The sequence below is a fragment of the Manis javanica genome, chromosome 2 (assembly GCF_040802235.1).
Source record: "Manis javanica isolate MJ-LG chromosome 2, MJ_LKY, whole genome shotgun sequence".
NCBI lineage: Eukaryota > Metazoa > Chordata > Mammalia > Pholidota > Manidae > Manis > Manis javanica.
Genome location: NC_133157.1, coordinates 63,872,202 through 63,893,743, shown reverse-complemented (window position 1 = coordinate 63,893,743; position 21,542 = coordinate 63,872,202). Strand labels below are relative to the sequence as shown.

At 44.9% G+C, this 21,542-nt stretch overlaps 1 protein-coding gene across 1 annotated transcript; it reads left to right on the top strand.

Annotated features, from left to right (window-relative positions):
- Positions 1–687: 687 nt before the first annotated feature.
- Positions 688–11,406, top strand: KCNV2 (potassium voltage-gated channel modifier subfamily V member 2). Its single transcript, XM_017642859.3, is given in 3 exon segments — positions 688–2,156; positions 10,690–10,915; positions 10,918–11,406. Coding segments are annotated over 3 exon segments (1,797 nt in total). The 5' UTR covers positions 688–716; the 3' UTR covers positions 11,049–11,406.
- Positions 11,407–21,542: the final 10,136 nt, after the last annotated feature.

Here is a 21,542-nt window from a genome sequence, read left to right as displayed (position 1 = left end):
AAGAGAGATGGAAACTGAGACTGACTTAAATATCAGACTGGACTTCAATGCAGTGCTAGGGAGAATCCACATGAAGAAAATGCTATTATGTGAATGGATGGGAAGGAGATCATTTAAGACTATATACTTGATAAAAGAGCTAGGCTGAGAGGAAAACTAGTCCACTTTAAGCTGTTTCTGTCCCTGTTAATGGTGGGTTTACCTAGGGCAGAGGCAGCAATTTCAGCAGTTAAGACACAGGCATCATATTTTATAGCTAATTCAGTTGATTTCATTCAGCACAGGTACAGTGAACATTTCTTAAGGGCAAGTGTAAGAGTTAGCCAACATCTTATTAGCAATAATCTCCACCACCTTCTGATTGTCTACAGATTTAGGACCACATAATCATTCTCTAGGTCACGTAGTAGAGAGAGAAGGGGAGGAAATGGGCTAAGAGGCTCTAAATCCCTCCTAACACTTGCTTTGTTCCTGTCAGCAAGCTTACAGCGGGCCACAGCCATCTGCAGGTATGCTCAGACCCCACAGGCTGGGCGGGCTGTGCAGGGCCCGAAGAGGGGCTGCTCTGGGGGCACGGCCTGGGCTGCTGGGTCTGCTGGTCCAGGCTGGTCTCCTCCAGACCGTGCAAGGTACTGATCCGCCTCCCAAGGCCACGAGCAGGCCAGGGACCCCACCACAGCTGGGAAGGAAAGGCAAGCGGGCCACTTCGCGCAGCCATGCTGAGGCAGAGCCAGAAGAGGTGGTCTCAGAGCTGCAAGCCCTGGAACACCGCGGAGAGTGAGGACACGCTCCAGGCAGCGAGCAGCCGGCACCGCAGGAGCGTTTGCTCGGTGGGCGCCTGGTCTGCCTCCCAGGCCAGCATCCCGCCGTGGACCGAGGGCAGCTATAATTACTATATCGACGAGGACGAGGATGGCGGGAAGGAGGAGGAGGAGGAGGAGGAGGAGGAGGAGGAGGAGGAGGAGGAGGAGTGGAAGGCCCACCCAGCCGTGGAGGATCAGCTGCCGGAGGAGGCCACCACCGTACGGCCTGAGAGCAGCTCCGACCCACCTGCCACGTCATCCACGCTGAACGTGAACGTGGGCGGCTACAGCTACCGCCTGGACTACTGCGAGCTGGCCTGCCACCCCAAGACGCGCCTGGGCCGCCTGGCCACCTCCGCCAGCCGCAGCCGCCAGCTGGGCCTCTGCGACGACTATGAGGCACAGACAGATGAATACTTCTTCGACCGTGACCCTGCGGTTTTCCAGCTCATCTACAACTTCTACGTGTCAGGGGTGCTGCTGGTGCACAACGAGCTGTGCCCGCGCAACTTCCTGGAGGAGCTGGGCTACTGGGGCGTGCGGCTCAAGTACACGCCGCGCTGCTGCCGCATCTGCTTCGAGGAGCGGCGCGACGAGCTGAGCGAGCAGCTCAAGATTCAACACGAGCTGCGCGCCCAGGCGCAGGTGGAGGAGACCGAGGACCTCTTCCACGACATGCGTTTCTACAGGCCACTGCGGCGCCACCTCTGGAACCTCATGGAGAAGCCCTTCTCCTCCGTGGCCGCCAAGGCCATGGGGGTGGCCTCCAGCCTCTTTGTGCTAATCTCTGTCGTGGCACTGGTGCTCAACACGGTGGAGGAGATGCAGCAGCAGGCTGAGCAGGGCGCGGGGGGCGGCGACCCACGGCGCATCCTGGAGCACGTAGAGATGCTGTGCATCGCCTTCTTCACGCTTGAGTTCCTGCTGCGCCTCGCCTCCATGCCTAACCTGCGGCACTTCATGCGCAGCGCACTCAACCTGGTGGACCTGGTAGCCATCCTGCCGTTCTACCTGCAGCTGCTGCTCGAGTGCCTCATGGGTGAGGACCAGCAGCACAGCAAGGGCTCGCCGCACGAGCACGACCTGGAAGCCGTGGGCCGCGTGGGCAAGGTGGGCCAGGTGCTGCGCCTCATGCGCCTCATGCGCATATTCCGCATCCTCAAGCTGGCGCGCCACTCCACGGGCCTGCGCGCCTTCGGCTTCACGCTGCGCCAGTGCTCCGAACAGGTGGGCTGCCTGCTGCTCTTCATCGCCATGGGCATCTTCGCCTTCTCCGCAGCTGTCTATTCCGTGGAGCATGACATGCCCAGCACCAACTTCACCAGCATCCCCCACTCCTGGTGGTGGGCCGCGGTGAGCAGCACAGCCCCTGGGCCTTCTCACCCTCTTCTCCAGCCTGGCAGACACTGATGATCCTCCCTTTCCTGGGTTATCAGCTGTCTACCTTGCTTTGCTCCCTGCCTTGTTTAATGGCCACTGCTCTCTCCATCCTAGGCTGCCTCCAGCTAACAAAACCGGGGCTGGATGTCAGAAGGTTAGAAAGACATAGTTCAGTAAGTAACTGAATTTGACTTGATCGTAGGAATTTCCAAATCTAGATGTATTCTTCAAACCCTTGACTGGTGTTTAGGATTGGCAGGATTTAATTCACTGTTCAAGTTATGTGGGAGTTTGGTCGTCGTTATTGACCACATATTGAACACATATTGGCCTAAGTGGTTTACCTCATTTCAGCACACAACCCTGTGCAGTGGGGTGATCACTATTTTTTAAAAAAGGACAAACTGACTGTTACCCAGGGGAGGAAGTCAGACTTGGCTGAACAGTGTCAATCCTAACTGCAGTCACACTGGTTCTAGATCAGAGTGTGGAAAGAAGCATCTAAAACTGAAACTTGAGCCAATGTCACTGTAATTCTTTCAGGAGCTGGTATCATTGCCCCACTTTAATGGCTTAGAGGAATTGAGGAGCAGAGGGTTTGAGCATAAACACACAGCTAAAGGTGGCAGAGGGTTGAAATCCATGCCCTCTCCACATCTTTTAAGCTCTGGTTCTGCATGCTTTGCCCAATTTGCACAGTTAATTAGTTACTGTTGTCATTGTTTTCTTTGGTATTTGCCCTTTTTATAATGATCTGTGTTATTTACTCAAATATCTGTATCTCTGGTCTGCTAGACTAAATCCCTAGAAAATCTCTGAATCTCTGACTGGGTCCTTTCAGGCCAATGAATAAGTTGACATATGTGCATAGGAAAAAACAGGGCATATGGCTTCCTTGGGTCTTTTTTCTTAAGCAGCTTATTGTAATGCCTTTAAAGACAGTAAGCAAACATAAGCACTTTTTCCCATGTTAAAGAGATATTTTTAACATTAATATTGGGCATGTTAGAACCCCCAGTCTGATGTGAACTTCTGAGGTGAACCAACCCAAGGTTGCTAACAACACAGTATAGTGGGATGGAGGATTTAGTTTCTAGTCCCAGATCTGCTAATAATTAAATGTGACCCTAAATAATTAACTGTGCAACCTTACCCCCTTACTCCCTGTCCTTAGTTTCTTAGTCTCTAAAAGGGGAGGAATCAGAGGTCAGCAATTCAATGAGTCTTCCTTCCCTGAAAAGTGGAGCAATTGTATGCATAACAGGATTTGTGAGTTTTCTTCAGGGACGATACAATGTTGGGTTCCTCTGAGTAGCTAGCCAAATGCCACTCCTCTGATCACACTCCAGATGTCAAAAGGTCATCCCTATAGTAGATAAACTGTGTACAGTTGGAGCTGATGGAGGATGATTTGTCCCCAGCAAATGACATTTACTTTGGAGGTAAGTAGAGCATGAAAGGAAAAGCACAAATCCTCATGCTGGTGATGTAATACCAAGCTTTTTATACTAAAATTATTTTATTCAAAATCAGTGTTTTCCATAAATTTTACAGCAAAATGGAATCACCATTCAATTTTACAAACCTTACCGATTATTGCTTTACCCATATGAGTTTTCTTCTGTGGCCATTATCTCTATCAGGCACTATTTTCACAGGCCAAAATTTGCACATTTCAACCTTTACCATTTACCAACATTAACTTTTATCAGTGGCCTTCATCCATTTTATTCTATGAGATTTATACTAGTAAATATCACAGTGAATTAAAGACTGATAACTTGTATTTGTTTCTAACCTAATCTATGAAAACGACAGGAACAATTCCCTTTGAACATCTGAGAACTGCTCTATTCCCTAGGGCCGATACATTTTTAACACATTTCTTCTCTATATTTCTAATGACATTGCATATTATATACTAAGGGTCTATTTTCTCAATAGAACAAAGAGAAAAGAAGACTGTCAAAATAATGCAGACAGAATGCTATTTCCTTATGTAGATCTAAGTATAAAGATACAAAACATTTGTTATCCACAAAAAAACCCAGTTTTTCATTCATTGAGCAAGAATTTTTTGAGTACCTGCAGTGTGCCAAGTAGCACTGTAAATCCTGGGGATACCAAGTGATAGAGAAGAAAAAACAGCGACGTTCTTTCCCTCATGGAGCTTATTTTCTAATGGAAAAGATAAAAATTTCAGATACTGGTATGTCTTGCACAGGATAATAGGATAGAGAATAACCTTGGTGGCTGCATCTGCCTTACATGGGATGGTCAGAGAAGCCTACTTGGATGATATTAAGCTAAAATCTGAACAATGAGAAGAAACGCATGGCTTAACAGACATGAGAACCTGAGCAGAATCTTAAAGGAAACTCTGATCCGTTGATCTCCCAAGCATTTTACTGATCATACTTCTCATAATTTAAAAAAATTTGAGTATACATCCATGATAAATGTGTAGTTATTCATAAATTATAAGTCATTTACTGCATAATAATAATGTACCACACACTCCCCCAAAACTCAATGGCTGAAAATGTCAAGGATTTATTTGGCTCATGAGTTTGCAAGTCAGCAATTTAGGCTGCTTTCAACTAGAAGGTTCTTCCCATTTGGGCTGGTGGCAGTTACTCGCCAGTCTGATGGTCAGCTGGCTTACAGCTGAGGAAGGGGGAGACTAGGCCTCATGTTCTTCATCCTCCAGCAGGCATATATTCATGACTGTGGCAAAGGGCAAGAGATAAAGAAAGCAAGCCCAGTCATGCAAGCACTGTCCAAGCTTCTCTCCATGTCCTTTGCTCAACCCATGGGCCAAAACAAGTCACAAGGCCAAACTCAGAGTCAACAAGCAGAGCAGGTTAGCCCACTGGAGGAAAGCACTGCAAAGCTCTATGGCAAAGAGTTTGGAGACAGGAAAATATGAAGAATTAGGCCCACTAATACTATCATTTCATGGCAGTAAGATATTACTGCTCAAATATATTACACATGTCAGAAAACATACACTCACACTGAAAATTTAAAGGTGAGGTAACGAAAAACAGGACTGATATTTCCCTGCATCACTCTAGTCCTTTGTTCCTTGTGGTGTATTCACCAATGTTAGAGGCAGATTCTCTAAGCCACTCTTCCATGTGTTTTCAGTTCTTTCAGACAACCCCCAAAATCTGACTTGCTTTTAATAATCTTCCTCTGTCTATGCCAAGATCCTATAACCTTTCTCTATAATTCAACTCAGGATTTTAAGAGGACTACAGTAATTTTCATTATTGTGAATTCTCCTACAGCTGCAACACAAATCCCTCATGGGAACTCATGTCTACAAAGTTCATGCATTAGGATGTAAAAGAGACACATCCTACACATATGTCAAATGGAGGCTACTTGTAAGCACTCATGTAATAGGAACCATATGTAAAATGCTAGCTTGTAGTACACCCACAACAAATTGAAGCTAACGTATCTGTCTAGTTGATAGTCTTTATCACATGGAAGTATAACCTTTGCTTCCAGAGTCATCTTGGTGAAAATAAGACAAAAACAATTCCTTCTCTCCTAGAGAAGAGAGAGCGACTGTAAGACATAAAATGGCCAACTGTTGTACCTTGGGACAGCTTTTGAGTGTTCAGATAAACAGCTCCACGCCTGGAGTCATGCAGCCATGCTGGGGCTCTCCTGGTTGCCTGGGTGTGGGAAATGCATGGCACAGCCCGGAGAACAATGAGCTCTGTGACAAGGATGTAAACATCGGCCGACATGTCACTTTGTTTTTAAGTAGGAAAGGGCAATTGGACTGTACAACAGACCATTTCCTTCTGAGATTTCCAGAGCAACTTTAAGCTGTGGAAACCAAACAAAGCTATGTTGTGAACTCATTCCTTCAAAACCTAATAAAAACTCTCCAAATAAAAAATTTATCTCTACCTGAGGCATCAGATAATTGTGCCCCCAGAGATCTTGCTCCTGTCTTTGTTTTCTTAAAGTATGTTATCATTTTCTTGCAAATAGATGGCACTTAGAAGATCACTGAGATTTATTTTTATTTTTCATTGATTGATTTCTTGCTTCGGGAAGACCCATTTGGAAGGTAAATCAGTCAAAGTACAGTCAGGAAAACAAGAAAAAAAAAGTAGATATTTTAAACAGAAGGAACTTGATACAGGGATATGGACACATAGGTTTTAGAAGGCAGGAAGAGCAAAAAGGGGAAGCTGAGATAACCCAAAGATTGGTTACTGGAGGAAATTACTGTTAGCCCTTAAATTGGAGAAGGGCCCTTGAACTGAATCAGAAAAGGTAGAATTACTGGGACCTAGGAGTACCGAGGAGTCACCGTATAGCTCTCACAGGGCCCCTAAGATGACACCATGAGGCTGGTGTCTGGTGTGCTGAAAGATGCCTACGCCATAGCTCTCTGCTGTTATTAGAGGGTGATGACAGAAGCCAGAAGCAGGGACAGAGACCCCGATCACCTGATCCCACCTTTCAATGTCCCAACAGTGTCTCTCATTGGCTGAACATAACCAGAAGACAACGGGCAAGGGAATCTGGGAAAGGTGGCTTGCAGACTCCCAGCAGGAGAATTACAGATAAGAGTACAGAAGGGTGTGAGAGACAATGGATAAATGCCTGGCACAGAAGGCATTAAAGCTGTCCTAGCTCCTTCAGAAACAGCATAGCAGTTGTAAGTGGAACAAAGGAGGTGAGGCACTTCTATGACCTTTGATCTTGTGGACTCTTGATTTGGGGGTGACCCTTTTCTCTCTTTAAACTGTACTCCTGTTGGCCAGTGTGCCTTGAGTGGGACAAGATAGAACTGTGGAGGGCAGGGAGAAGTACCAGGTGAGCCGAGGATGCAGAGGACATTGTCATTATTGTGTAGTATTAGACCCCGAATTTGCCTTAGCTTGTGTACGTCTCCTCCTTATTGTACAGTTTACAAATGTGCCAGAGCTTTAATATACAGGGGGCACTGGTTGTTCTCCTTGAGGTGGTCACCCAGGGCCTCAGCCTAATAGTGCTTCCACTGATCAAAACATTCTCTGAATTCCACTGAGGAATTATCTTCAGAGCCTGTGACATTGCTTCTTTGTTTGGTGCTGAACCTTTACCTTTTTGAGGGTAAGTTAAATATTTTTAAATAGTCAAGACCCTTGAGTTTAAGACTGGCGCCTAGAGTTAACCCTTAAGGCAAATGAGACCACTTGTTTCACGGTCGTGCCACTGAATCTTCCGTGCAGAGTATAATCCAAAAAGGAATTCCTAAAATATTCATAGCAAAAACAGCATGGGCAGGCTAAGAATATCCTTTGAAGCTAAATCCTTTAAATGACAACATGCATTGAGGTATGTACTCATTTTGGCCAGAAAACATTGGTTTTTGCTAATTAGTCAAACTCTTTGGGGGCACAGAAGGGGTGTTAATTTTTTTCAAAAGATCAGTTTTATTCCCTGGGATAATTCCTAAAGGCACAGATCATTGGGTACCAAGATTTAATCTATGCCTAGCTCATTCTGAAGGAAAACAAACATTACTTGTTGAAGGGGAAATTCAAGTATAGTCATTCTAAAGTTTCAGAAAAAAGTGGATGTTTGTCCTCCTCGTTATGTTGAGGCAGGCCAGGATTTGCTGATTAGTGTGTGAGCTGCTGGGGGAAGGTTACATTCTGGCTTTTGAGACCCAAAGGCTAGAGAAAATAAGTAAGTTTTCAACAGAAGGGTAAGTTTCCAGTTTACAGAGTGGCTGAGCCAGCCATTAAGATGGATTGCAGATATTTTGGTCACATTTCCAAACTCAACTCCTGCTAATGAGAGAACACATTCTGTGAGGTCATGTGGGTCAGTCTGGGGCCTTTCATTTTTAATGCTCATCCAGGGAGAAATGGTTTGGCCTGTACACCACAGAGAAAAAACTCTCCAAAGCCAGGGAATCCTGAGTTCCTCTCATAGCAAGAACCAGATGACTGGTTGAGGCAAATCGTCCACAAAACAGACAATGCATAAATTAGCTCTGCATTTGGAACAAATTATTTGGGGCCAGTGATAGAGAGCCTCCTAGCAGAAGAGACTTTCCTCTAATAATAGAGATCCAAGATATACAAGAATATTTAGACCGTATTATGCACATCAAATATTTAATCTTCCTTAAGCCAAGTCTCTTTGCTTTTGACTTTCCACTAAAAGTTCAGAAAAAAGAAAAAGAAAAAATGAAATAGGGCTGGGAATGCAGCGAAGCCACTGTGGGGATTGATGAGAAGTTTAAAATTGACAATCTCAATGATTTGCCTTCCTCTGTACCCTCCTCACACTAGCCCCTCCCCCCACCCTGCACCCTTCAGGGGCTGGTTTACCCCAAAGTCTTTGCTTTAACCTTTCCCAGATACTTCCTGTTCTAAAACTACTCCTTCCTGTCACTCAGCCCTCATCCAGACTCCTTTCAGGCCTCCTCCAGGGAAGGTAAACTGACTAAACATTTACACCCGGGGTATGAGGTTAGCGGCGTATGAAAGCTATTGCCCAGGTCCACACACCCGGACAGAGAGATCTCACTCGGTCTCTGTTTCTGTGGGGGTGGCCAGGGATAAGAAACACATACACACAAACACAAGCATACCTTAAAACTAACACACAGTCTCACTTTATCACTACCTCTCCTCACCGTGAGGCCCAGAAGAGAGAAAAGGCAGTTCTCCATGGAGCCAGAGTGTGCCCCACCTGTCTCACTCCCAGCACATTTGGCAGGAGCCAGGGAGCAGCCTGTTTGCACAGCCCTCGGTCTAAGAAGCATGAGAACTAATGTTACTGCCCACAACCTGTGCCAGGCGCTGCAATCCCCTTAACAACTCTATGAAGTAGGCACTGTTATGCTCCCCAAATTTCAAAAGTAGAAACAGAGGCAGAGTGAATTTAGGGACTTGCCCAATTCCCACAGCTGGTAAGTGGGTTCAGAGCCATGGGGCCTCAGCCTAGTCTACCCCATCCTGCCTCTCTTAGACGCTTACTTTCTTTCATCCACTGTGGGAAGGGGCGGTCCATCCCTCAGCTGGTCATTCACCAGAGGTGGAACCCTGAGAGGTGGGGTGCCACCGGTCCCAAAGAGGAAGGGCAGGCTTCTCTTACAGAAAGGGTGTTCTGCTCGCCATGTTCCTGTCTGTTGGGCTGGATGTAGCTGCAGTTCTTATGAGCTCTCCCAGATTTGCCCAGCTGATGCCTTTCTTCATTTCATTCTTATCAATCATGCTCATTCTAAGGTCAAACTAACCCTTAGCTCATAAAAAAAACAATAAATTTACATTTCTAAGCTAAGGCCATTTTGGTAGGGGTCACCAGGGTGGCGTTATATGTTTTACTACATTTGCCATTTGCCAGAAAATTGCGGAAATGCAAATTGATAAAGCAAACAGTGCCCCCTGGAGGTGTGCAATGTACAATTTTTCAACTGTAAGCAATAGCCCTGCCTATGAGGCTTCTAGTAATTTAGCCAATAATCTGGGGACCAAAGGGAGTCTTAGTACATGAGGCATAAACAACAGGCCCCCAGAGATTTTCCTGGGTTTTCTCCAGCTATGCTGACTGATAACTAGTCCCATGGGTATCTGCATTTTAAAACAGAAGCTTGTTAACCTAAATAAATCTCTAATTAGTGGAATTTAAAGCAGTGTGACAAGAGTGATGGGAAGAATTTCATGCAGGATGAACATATTTTTGGTGGGTGACGTCTTACAAAAAAGTCTCTTTATAAAGTAATGAGAGTACGTTTCTCCAGACATTTGTAATCAAAACACCTTCACGTAAAATATCTCATTTGAACTACACAATAACTCTGAGAAGTAGTATAAGTGTCTCCATTTTAAAGATGAGAGGACAAGGGAGGTGGTTGCTTTATGCCTTTTGTGTGCATAATACTGTGTTAAGTGATTTATATTCATTCTTATTTAGACTTCATGAGACTCCTGAGTTAGGTATTAATCCTGTTTTAGATGAAGGAACCAAGGTTTAGAGATTCTGAATGTGCCCGAGGACAGTCCGCTGGTCAGTCAGGACTGGAACTCAGGTCTCACTGGTTCTGAGCCTGAGCTCTTCCCGGTATGTACATCATGTAAGCTATCCCAGGAACCCTGGCCCTAAAGCTGGCCCCAGCTGAGGGGAGGCAGAGACCAGTATTTATTGAGTTCATTGTGTACCGGGAACTTTACACATTACTTCATATGCTCTTCACAGCAACGGTCTCTCTCCTCCATACTGTATGTAAGAAAACTTATAAGCCATAGTGAGGATTTAAACCCACATCCTTCAGCTCCAAAGCTTGTGTTCCTTCCATGACATGGGTCCTGCTAGGCAAACATTCTGATAGCTCCCACAGCTGGCTCCGTGGGGACCTGTTACACAACCCACGTGGTGCACCTTTGGGGCAGCCGAGGACACTTCCCTGCCTGGTTCTCTCCCTTCCTTCTCCTCCCTCAGCACTAATGGTCCCATCCTGCTCTCCTTCCTTACACAGGTGAGCATCTCCACTGTGGGCTACGGAGACATGTACCCAGAGACCCACCTGGGGAGGATTTTTGCCTTCCTCTGCATTGCTTTTGGGATTATCCTCAATGGGATGCCGATTTCCATCCTCTACAACAAGTTCTCTGACTACTACAACAAGCTCAAGGCCTATGAGTACACCGCCATACGCAGGGAGAGGGGAAAGGTGAACTTTGTGCAGAGAGCCAGGAAGAAGATGGCTGTTTGGCTAGAAGCAACCCACAACCCACCCCAAGACAAGAGAATGAATATTTCATAGGACCTGTGGTTGGTAAATCCCATGAACTTCAATGTTTTGTCCTTTCCCTGCCAATCTTAGGATTACACTGATATTGAAAACTCTGTGAGAGGAGCACATCTTAGATTTCTCTAGTAGCATCTCCTGGCCTTCAATAAATATTTTTGGACTTCAGTTGACTTGAGGAGAATATCCTTACATAAGAAAAAAATCCCTGATTTTCTGAGAGAAGGAATGTTGCAGCAGGAACTACAGAAGCTTTGTAGTTAGACCAACCTCAGTCAGAAGCCCAGACTGGCTGGCCATATAATTTAGAGAAGTTGCTTTAACTCTCTGAGCCTCCGTTTCTTCTGTAAAGCACAGGTAACAAGACCTACCTTGCAATGTGAGTGTGGGGATTGGAGATATTTTTAAGTGCCCAATAAATGGTAGCCTTTAAAATGGTCTGAGTAGGTGATGCCAAGTAGCATCTCTAGACTGGTGGCTCTTGACACATTGAGATTTTGTCACCTCCTCGCTTCCTACTCCTACCCTAGGACATTTGGCAAAGTCTAGTCACCATTAAGAGGGAGAATGAGAGGGCCTTCTGGGATGTGGTAGGGAGAGGCCTGGATGCTGCACAGGATAGCCCCATAAAAAGAATTATCTGACCCAAAACGTCAATAACTCCAAAGCTGAGAAACCTAAACCATCCTAAGTTAGACCTAATGTGGCAGCGTCAGACTAGACCTGTGAAACAGTGTGCTGACCCCACCTACTCCACAGGAGCCCCTACATGTCCTCCCCTCTCGCATCTCCTTCCCTCGCCATTACAGGAATAAACAAAAATAAAAACAGTTGTCCTTTTTGACAACTGTCTAGGCCTGGAACAGAACAAAAGGGATTAAACTGACATGCCCTTTGCTTTGGGCTCCATCTGTGGGCCAGAAATCCAGTTCCCACAAGAACTGTCTTAGCACACGACTGGACCTACACTTGTCAAAATAACTGCAGTTGTTTTGTGTGTTCTTACAATGACAGGCACTGTGGGTTGTTATTTTATATGTAACTAGATTTAATCCTTTATACATCCTTAGACATGGTTTTATATTCCTTTATTTAGGAAGAAACAGAGGCGCAGAGAGGTTAAGTAATTCGGCCCAGTTGGCACAATCAGTAAACGGTAGGACTGGGCTTCAAGCCCAGGAGTGTCTGATCCCTTAGGTTCTTGTTCAGAGTCTAAATTTGTGCTTCTCAAACTGCATCAGCATCGCACAGAGGGCTTCTGACACATAGGCTGCTGGCCCCACCCCACAGTGTCTGAGTCAGTAGGCTGTGGGGGAGACAAGAAGATTTGCCTTTCTACTAAGTACCAGGCTCCTGATGCTGTTGGTCCAGGTAGCACATTTTGAGAACCACAGGTCTAAATCAATTCACAAAAGACCCCAAATAGCCAAAACAATCTTGAGTACCTTGTCAGGTTCAAAGTGAGTGATCACCATAGAACCTACTTCAAGGGCTGTTAAAGGATTAAATGAAACAGAGTTGGTTCTGTGCCTGGTGCACACAAGGCTTGTGAAATGTTCGATTTAACTCCCTTCTGTCAGTCTCATTCTTTGGGAGACAGAGCACAACTGTCTGAGCTGAGGTGGCCAGGGAGATTGGGAAAGGGGGCCGCTGACACTTACCAGGTCCCTCCCAGAGACCCGGGGGGAGTTTGTCTTCCTCACCATCGCCCAGCAGCCCCCACCCCTCTCAAAGGGAGTCTTCAGCTGAGCAGGTCTGAGTCATCCTCTCTGGGCCTTGAGCAGAAGGAGGGGAGAGGGGCACTGGTTCTTCCTATTCCCTGTGCCCTTAACAGCTCCAGCAGATGCACTTCCTCAGCAAACCTCTTCCCTGGAGACCTCAGAAGTGGGAAGGGGGTACCATACACTCTAATTTCAAATACTACAAACTTACAGTAATCAAAACAGTATGATACTGGCATGAAAATGGATCAATAGAATAGAGAACCAGAAATAAACCCACACCTATATAGTCAACTAATATATAACAGAAGAGGCAAGAATATACAATGGGGAGAAGACAGTCTCTTCAAAAATGGCGTTGGGAAAACTGGACAGCTATATGCAAAAGACGAAAGTAGATCATTGTTTTATACCATACACAAAAATAAACTCAAAATGGATGAAGGATCTAAATATAAGCCATGAGACCATAAAACTTCTGGAAGAAAACAGGTATACACTCTTCAACATTAGCATTAGTAATTTTTTTCTGATTATGTCTCCTTGGGCAAAGAAAACAAAAGTAAAAATAAACAAGTGGGACTTCATCAAACTTAAATGCTCCTGCACAGCAAAGAAAGCCATCAACAAAATGAAAATGTAACCTACTGAATGGGAGAAGATACATCCAACAAAAGGCTTGTATCCAAAATATATGACTCAACTCCAAAAAAACAAATGATCTGATTAAAAAATAGATAGAGGACCTGAATATACATTTGTCCAAAGACTCACAGATGGCCAGCATACATATGGGAAGACGCTCAACATCAGGGATATGCAAATGAAAACCACAATGAGATATCACCTCATACCAGTCAGAGTGGCTAATATCAACAAGACAAGAAACAAGTGTTAGCAAGGATGTGAAAAAAAGGGAACCCTTGGACAGTGCTGGTGGAAATGTAAATTGGTGCAGCCATTAGGGAAAGCAGTATGGAGGTTTCTCAAAAAACTAAAAACAGAATTGCCATGTGACCCAGTAATTCTACTTCTGGGAATTTACTCAAAGAAAAATAACTAACTTGAAAAGATACATGCACTCCTATGTTTATCACAGGATTACTCACAACAATGGCCAAAATATGGAGGCAACCTAAGTGTCCACCCACAGATGAATGGATAGAGATGGCACATATATAAAATGAAACATTACTCAGCCACAAAAATAATGAAATCTTGCCACTTGTGACAACATCAATGGACCTAGATAGATGGTATTATGCTAAGTTAAGTCAGAGAAAGAGAAATACCATGTGATTTCACTTACATGTGGAATCTTAAAGAAGAAACCAAAACTGATATAGACTCATTAATGCAGAGAACAGACTGGTGGTTGCCATAGGGGAAGGGGATGGGGAGATGTGTGAAAAAGATGAAGGGGGAAAAAATTAGAATGTTAGATATCTCGATATGGGTGGCTATATGAGTGAATACACATAGAAATTCATCAAGCTGTACACTAAAATTTGTGCATTTTATATGTACCTCAGTAAAAAAAATCACTCTGCCCCTCCCACAAGGAGCTATGAATCTGAAACAGGGTGCAGCTGGGAAAACCAGATCTACATCTCCCTCCCTCTTACTCCTAATGTATCCTGAAATGACCTGGCATCTGAAGGGTGGACAGAAACCACACTATTGTAAAGTTGCTAAGTAAAATATAAGATGAACAGGTAAATTAGAATTTAACATAAATAACACAATTTTTAGCTAGAAGTATGTCCCAAATATTGCATGATACATGCTTCTAACTAAAAAATCATCTTTTGGTTTTCTGCAATTCAAATTTAAGTGAGCATCCTGTATTTTCATTTACTAAATCTGGCACCTCTATGCTATTGCTTTTGAGAGACAAAGGTTCGTCATATGGATGGAAATTACTCCCAAGTCCTAAAACCCCACAAAATAACAGGATCCTCAGCCAAAGGAGACTTCTCTCCTTTCTTGCCAAAGAAGAGGGGGAGAGATTTTGAATCAAGCTCCTTGCCAAAAACAATCATGAAAACAAGAGTTACAACATGCAGGAGGTCTGGAGCACAGCTTATGTAACCAAGTGCACACTCAGTCCAGCAGCAGCCCCTTCCAGTCTGCCTCCACACTTCCCACTTCCAAGGTCTCCAGGGAAGGGGTTTGCTGAGGACGCGCAGCTGCTGGAGCAGTTAAGAGCTATAGGAAAGGCTAGTGCCCCTCTCCCCTCCCTCTGCTCAAGGCCCAGAGAGGATGACTCGAGACCCCTTTCCCAATCTCCCTGGCCACATCAGCTCAGACAGTTGGGCTCTGTCTCCCAAAGAATGAGACTGACAGAAGGGAGTTAAATAGAACATTTGACAGGCACAGAACCAACTCTGTTTCATTTAATCCTTTAACAGCCCTTGAAGTAGGTTTCAAGGTGCTCACTTACAGAGGCTTAGCCACATTGAACTTCATACGATTTTGGATCTAGACTTGAAACATGGCTCTGCCATTTACCATGAGATTGAATGATGTGAAATTGCCATTTTCATAGAAAATGGTTGAATATTGGCAATTTCATATGTCATAACCCAATAGTTGTGTGACCAATTTCTCTGAGCCTCAGTTTCAGCATCGTTAAAATGTAAATAATAGTGTCTCCCTTAGGGTTGTGCTGGTGACAGCACACTGGTACTTGGTAAGAACTAAATAAGTGTGGAATGCAATTGTCATCATCATTAATACACAGCTGATCCTTGAATGATGCAGGGGTTAGAGTCTTAGACCCCCTCAAACACTCAAAAATCCACACGTAACTTTTGACTCCCCAAACAATTAACTATTAATAGCTTACTGTTGATCAGAAGCCTTCCTGATAATATAAACAGTCAACACATATTTTGTATATGTATCATATAATGTATTTTATAATAAGCTAGAGAAAGAAAAATGCTTTTTCAAATTGTCACAAATCTCCAAAAAAATTTTCCAACATATTTACTGAAAAAATCCATTCATAATGGACCCATGTACTTCAAGCCCACATTGTTCAAGGGTCAACTGTATTTTGCTGGCTGCACAGGAAAACCTTAAAAGCCCAGTCACCTGTCATTGCAGAGAGGGTCCTGTGGGTGAAGACAGTGTTTGAATCCTGTTGCCAGGCCCTACCCTCCCCATCCCCGGCCAGGCACAAAGATCTGGGCCCATCTGCCCACTGGGATGTTGCATACTGATGGGCATGTTGTGCCCTAATACCATACAGCTGTGTGTGACCGTTGAGCACTTGAAATTGCAGCTAGTGTGATTCAGGAACTAAACTTTTCATTTTATTTCATTTTAATTAATCTCATTTAAAATTTAAATGGCCCATTTGGTCACAGGCTACCTATTGGGCAATGCACTTGTAGGCCTTTCTTCTGCCCTCAAGGGGGCATCTGCTCTGAGATGGGGTGGGGATGGGGTGTTTGACTTTTGGTCAGGGAATGGGACTGACAAAGAAGAAAACATGACAGTCGCCCAGTTCCGGCCCAGAAGCTGGCCAGGTTTCCAGAACAACACAGAGCACTGGAAGCAGAAGCTGTGGATCTGACTGCTGAGCTGGAATGGCCTCCTTTGTTAGAGAGGAAAGAAGGTAAAATCTTCCAAAGCAAGCACTACCCACAAAGAGCACAAAAAGGGTCATCTCCTTGTGCAAGTGGATCCCAACCTTCACCCTGAGGGACTTCTGGGCTCCCTTCCTTGTGCCATTCCAAGGAGTAGGTTCTCACCTACAGACAACAGCAAAATGTTTCCAAAGATTCCAGGTCCAGAAAGTAGGTTTTAATTTTGCTGAGTTTCAAATTCCCTTCTCCCAGGTGCTGACCCCCCAAATCAGGATGAATGTGATTCCCTCTACCTCAGCACTCCCTATTCCCTCCCTGTTCAACTCTGCTGACACATCTTCAAAACTCATGCGAATGCCCCTATGTGTATTCATTTACATGTCTGTTTTTGTATACCAGGCCCTCTCCGTTTGCCCTAGAGCCATGATTCACCCTTCTCTGCCCTGCATGTCCAAGGGTTCTGTGTCCCATCTCTATACCACCCCACTCCCTTGTCCTCTGGAAGAATAACAACAGATGAGAGAACATTCTAGGCTTTTACTCCCCACCCTCTTCCTGTGTGCTGGCTGTCTAGGCAGCAACAGAGTTCATACCCCCATGGCTCAGGTGAGCAGCCCTCTTACTTGGCTGCAGCTCTCACAGGTTCTCGTAACACCTCCCGTCTCATTGTCCCTTGAGCCTATGAGTGGTATAATGGCATCTTGTCGCTAATCATTGAGGATCTCACCACCCCTTCTTAGTTTCCTTAATCCTGCCTACAGCTCTATAGATAGAATATTAAAATCTCTTTGAATAAACCCATTGAGTGTGCCTTCTCTTTCCCATTAGGATCCTGAGTAATACATCATGTCTACCTTAAGAAAAATGTATTGCTCGTGTTCCCCAAATCACCACCAAAAAGATGAGCATGCTTCTCTGAGGATTCATGCCTCCCCATCAGAGCACCCCAGACTGAGAAAACAGCCCTTAGATTTTCAGACCAGGAGCAGAGCTAGTTCTCAGTTTTTGGAGGGCAGTGATGATTGGCACCCTCAAGTGTCAATAAATGACTGCTCCTTCCTGTAGAAGGCTGGCTCTGTTCTCCTTAGGAGCAGTTTCCAGTGACTCAGTCTGTTGAGTTCCTCCCCCCAGCTGCTTCCCATATACATTAATGGATTTTCACAACTACATGATGAAACAGGAACAAAAGTTTTGGTGCCCTCTGAGGACACCAAGAAATCATCTTGGCCAGGCTTCTACCATCACTCAGGTAAGGTTTTATTATCCTTGTAAATGATGATATAACTGAAACCCAGAGAAGTTAAGAAAAATGCCCAGAGATGGCAAACATCTGTTTCCCATGCTGACACCCAGCCCCCTTCCTATGCCCAGAGCAGACATCCTTAATCAATCACATTACTCTTTCTCTTTGGAGAGAAAGAAGGCTTCTCATCACAGTTCTCTAGCAGCCAACACAAATCTGTCAGAGTTGACACTCAAGACCTGTTTGCCATCCTGGCATGTGCTCAGACTTTAAAATTAAGTGGGTCTAAAAAGTCAGTTTCTATGGCCTCTTAGGGTACTGTTCTTTTTGAAGGATTTCCCTGTAAACCCAGAAAACCTGTGCAGACTATCCTTAAGCTACCCTCAATATTATCAAGTCTTTGCAAGTGAACCTCCCTAATTAACACTTTCTAAATTATAATACGGAGATTATTAACACCTACTTGGGAGGGTGAGCTGATACATGAACGCAAAGTACCTCGCACAGGATCTCTTGAGTGATGTTCAGTTCGTGTTGGTCTTACATTCACTCTCCAGAGCACCTCAGAGCCACTGTCACTGGACGTCCACAGATACTGTAGCTCTCTTGGAATATGTGCATGGGAGAGTGGATTTGTCCACTATATTCAAGTTATATGTGGCCAAGTGGCTTCTTTCGACAAACAAATGTGAGCAAAAGAGACATGTACTGGGCAGAAGCCTTTAGTCGCTTCTTCTCTATACTAGTCCTCCTTGTTTTCTGTCTTGAAAACTGTGGAAACAGATGTCAAAGTGGAGCATCTATCCACCATGGTGATGTGTCAGTAATAAGCAGAACCCTAGGCTGACTTCCACTGGATATACTGAGATTTTGGAGATGTTTCTTTCTATAGCCATAACCTAATCCATCTTGGTGAGTAGTTCTTTTTGTATCACGGTTCCAGGGGAGCTGAAACTTCTCCATCTCACAACAGAGAATTGACTTGAAATATTCATGTCTTAAATGTTCATGTAACCAGAAGTAATTTTCTCATTCGTCTACACAGTGCTAGATAATAAGGCTACTTTAAATGTATCATGCACCCATTATGTTCCAAGCATTGTTCTGGGCACTCCTATGAGCTAATGTGCACACTTAGCACAATGTCTGACATACAGTAAATACCTAAATTCATGATAATTACCATCTTTGCTGTTGTCATTAGTATCCATTATTTCAGTCTTCGGGACAACCCAATGAGGCAGGGACTGTTACCTCTATTTGACAGAAGAGGAAATTAGGGCATACAGCAGTTAACTAGTATGACAAGATTTCAGAGGTAGAAAATATGCAGCCAGGATTTGATTTCAAGTATGCCTGAAGCCAAAGTCCTGGTTCTGCGCACACCGCCCCACATGCTGCCCAGCAAGGACTGCCAGACTCCGTTGGGTGCACTTTCTGGACACCTCTGCTTCCTCTTCGTGGGGTGAGAGCTCCGCCATCGGAAACTCCCCTCTGGTTCTTCCACTTGCAGCTGTTGCAGACTAATTCATTGAGGGAGCAAAACTGGCCTCCCCTAGGCCAACTCATCCATGGAATTGAAAACCTGACATTCAGGAAGATGACTGTTTTTCTACCAACTTCAAAATTCACTGTCAAGAGGGACTTCTCCCTCCCTCTTCTTTCCAACTTCTTCAAAATCTCTAGGCTGTCGTTTATTTCTATTTTAGAAGTAGCACAGGGCAAGGGGCCAGCCACAAGTTTGCCCTGTCCCGCCCACCCCTCTAGAGCTGCAGAGGCCAAGCAGGGAGGATGAGGGCGAACCCAGCTCACAGAGACCCACCAACCAACCTCCACTCATGTCTTCCTCCAGGCCATTTATTTCATTAAAGTGCAGGATGCTCCAGGGAACCCCGGGAAAGGGGACAATTTCATTTTTCCCATACCTTGGAAATTAAAATTCTTTCCAAAAAATAATTTGCTTTGTTCTTTGAGAAAGCCAAGGACAGGAGAAAAGGGGTCAAGGAGTGAGAGGTAAGAAAATGAGAGGCAGAGACCAAGGGAGGGAGGGAAAGAAAACAGCTACCAAGAAGAGGGGAAGAGAGGAACATTAAGATAGGAAGGCAGGAGAGAGAAAGAAGAGTGGGAACAGAATATAATAGCAATGAAATTGGCTCATGCCTTCATGAGATCAGCAATCCATCTGAATTTCCATCTTCTCAAAATTTAAATTGGTACTATATTGTCAATCACCCATATCTGGGGTATTTTATGACACTTCTTCCCTAGACTCTCACCCATACCCTAAGGAGAACCACTAAACTCAATGGCTCCCATGGTCTAGTTCATAACTGTGGTCCATCTTGAAAGGACACAGAGGAGTGGAGAGGAAGAACTTTCTAGTCCAACTGACCTGGGTTCAAAATGCAACCCTAGCCCATTTTTTTTTTCATTCAACAAATATTTACTGATAACCATACATGTGCCAACACTGTTCTAGGTCTGGGGTTACAGTGAACAAAATTCCCTGCCCTCATAAAGCTTCCATCAGAGGCAGTTAAAAAAAAAAGGGAAATAAGTAGTATCTTGGTTGTAAGTACAGTGAAGACAATCCATTGGAAGTAACCATACTGAGGGGAGGGGCACTTTTAAAGAAGACAACCATGGTGAAGGATGGTATCAGAGCAAAGTCTTGAGGAACTGAGGAGTTAACCCTGCAGGTACCTGGGAAAAGAGCAAATGCCCTGGGGTGAGCACACACTAGTGAGGTCATATGAAACAATGAAAAAGCAGAAGGATCAATGGATTGTAGGTCCAGGTGCAATAAAAGAATTTTTGACGTTTAGACACTAGAGTGAACTGGGAAAACAGATGGTGATGAACAAAAAGTGGGCCATTTGAAACTGACTTTAGGGAGTGGGGGCAGGTCCCTGAATGACATGTGCTAGAGTAAAAGCATGGAGCAAATGTCTGAACTAAGGTAGGAGATACAACAATGAGAGGAGAGGAGGTGAAGGGCTCAGACACACGGTACTGGAAGTTTCCTCTCTGCAGATATTAACGTCACCCAGAACTAGAGAGGAGTGGTGTTGGAGAGGGTGATGGCAGGCCAGGCCCTAGTCCTCAAGGAATTAGAGGGAGAGCCTGAAGGTCAGTAAAGGATTGTGAGAAGGGCCGGCTGGGATCTGAAGACTTGCAATTCAGATTTGGTTTGGAGGAGTTTGGGAGGAGGGAGGCAGAATGATCTGGAAGCAGCAATAAGAAGCAAAGAGGGCACATATGTAATTCCAGGTTCAACAGGTAAGGGCTGTTGAATAGGAAACTACCACCCCTTGAGAGGATGCAGGGAAACAGGGCCCTCAGGGGAGAACCAGCTGGCAGTGAGGGGCATTATCGTTTCACTGGGGAAATACAGCTGGTATTTAGTGTGCAGATGGACCAGAAAGGCTATGTGTTCTACATGGCACAGAACAGTCCCACAAAATGAAGAGCTGTGCATCCAGAAGTGCCTCCACTGCAAAACATGTAATACTGTCAGGGAGAGAAAGCACTCAACAGTCAAATGAAAGGTTCAGGGCATAGGAGGAATGACAGACTCTACTTCCAAGGGCCACAGTGGAAGGGTTGTAGCATTTGGGGAGGGTAGGAGTTGGGGTCAGAAAAAGTGGTGTCAGAATGAAAGTTTGGTGCAGAGGGGGTCCTAAGCTTCGTATGGTGACTCTCATAAGCGTGTATGAGGAGGCAGTGAGAGGGTCCTGCTGATCTAAGGGCAGGTGGTGGTGGTAAAGCTATGAATACTATGAATACAGAAGGTGGAAGGGACATGCAGTCCTGGGTCCACCTTGCACCCCTAACAAGGGCATGTCACTTGACTCCTGCCTATGCCTTCTGTCTTTGGGCAAGTTAATCTTGCTGAGCCAGTTTTATAATCCACAAAGTGTCCCAATAATACCTATCTCACAGAGTTGTTGCATGACTTAAAATTAGACAACATCCAGAAAACATCTAGAAGACAGAGTCCAGCATGTGATAGGCGCCCAT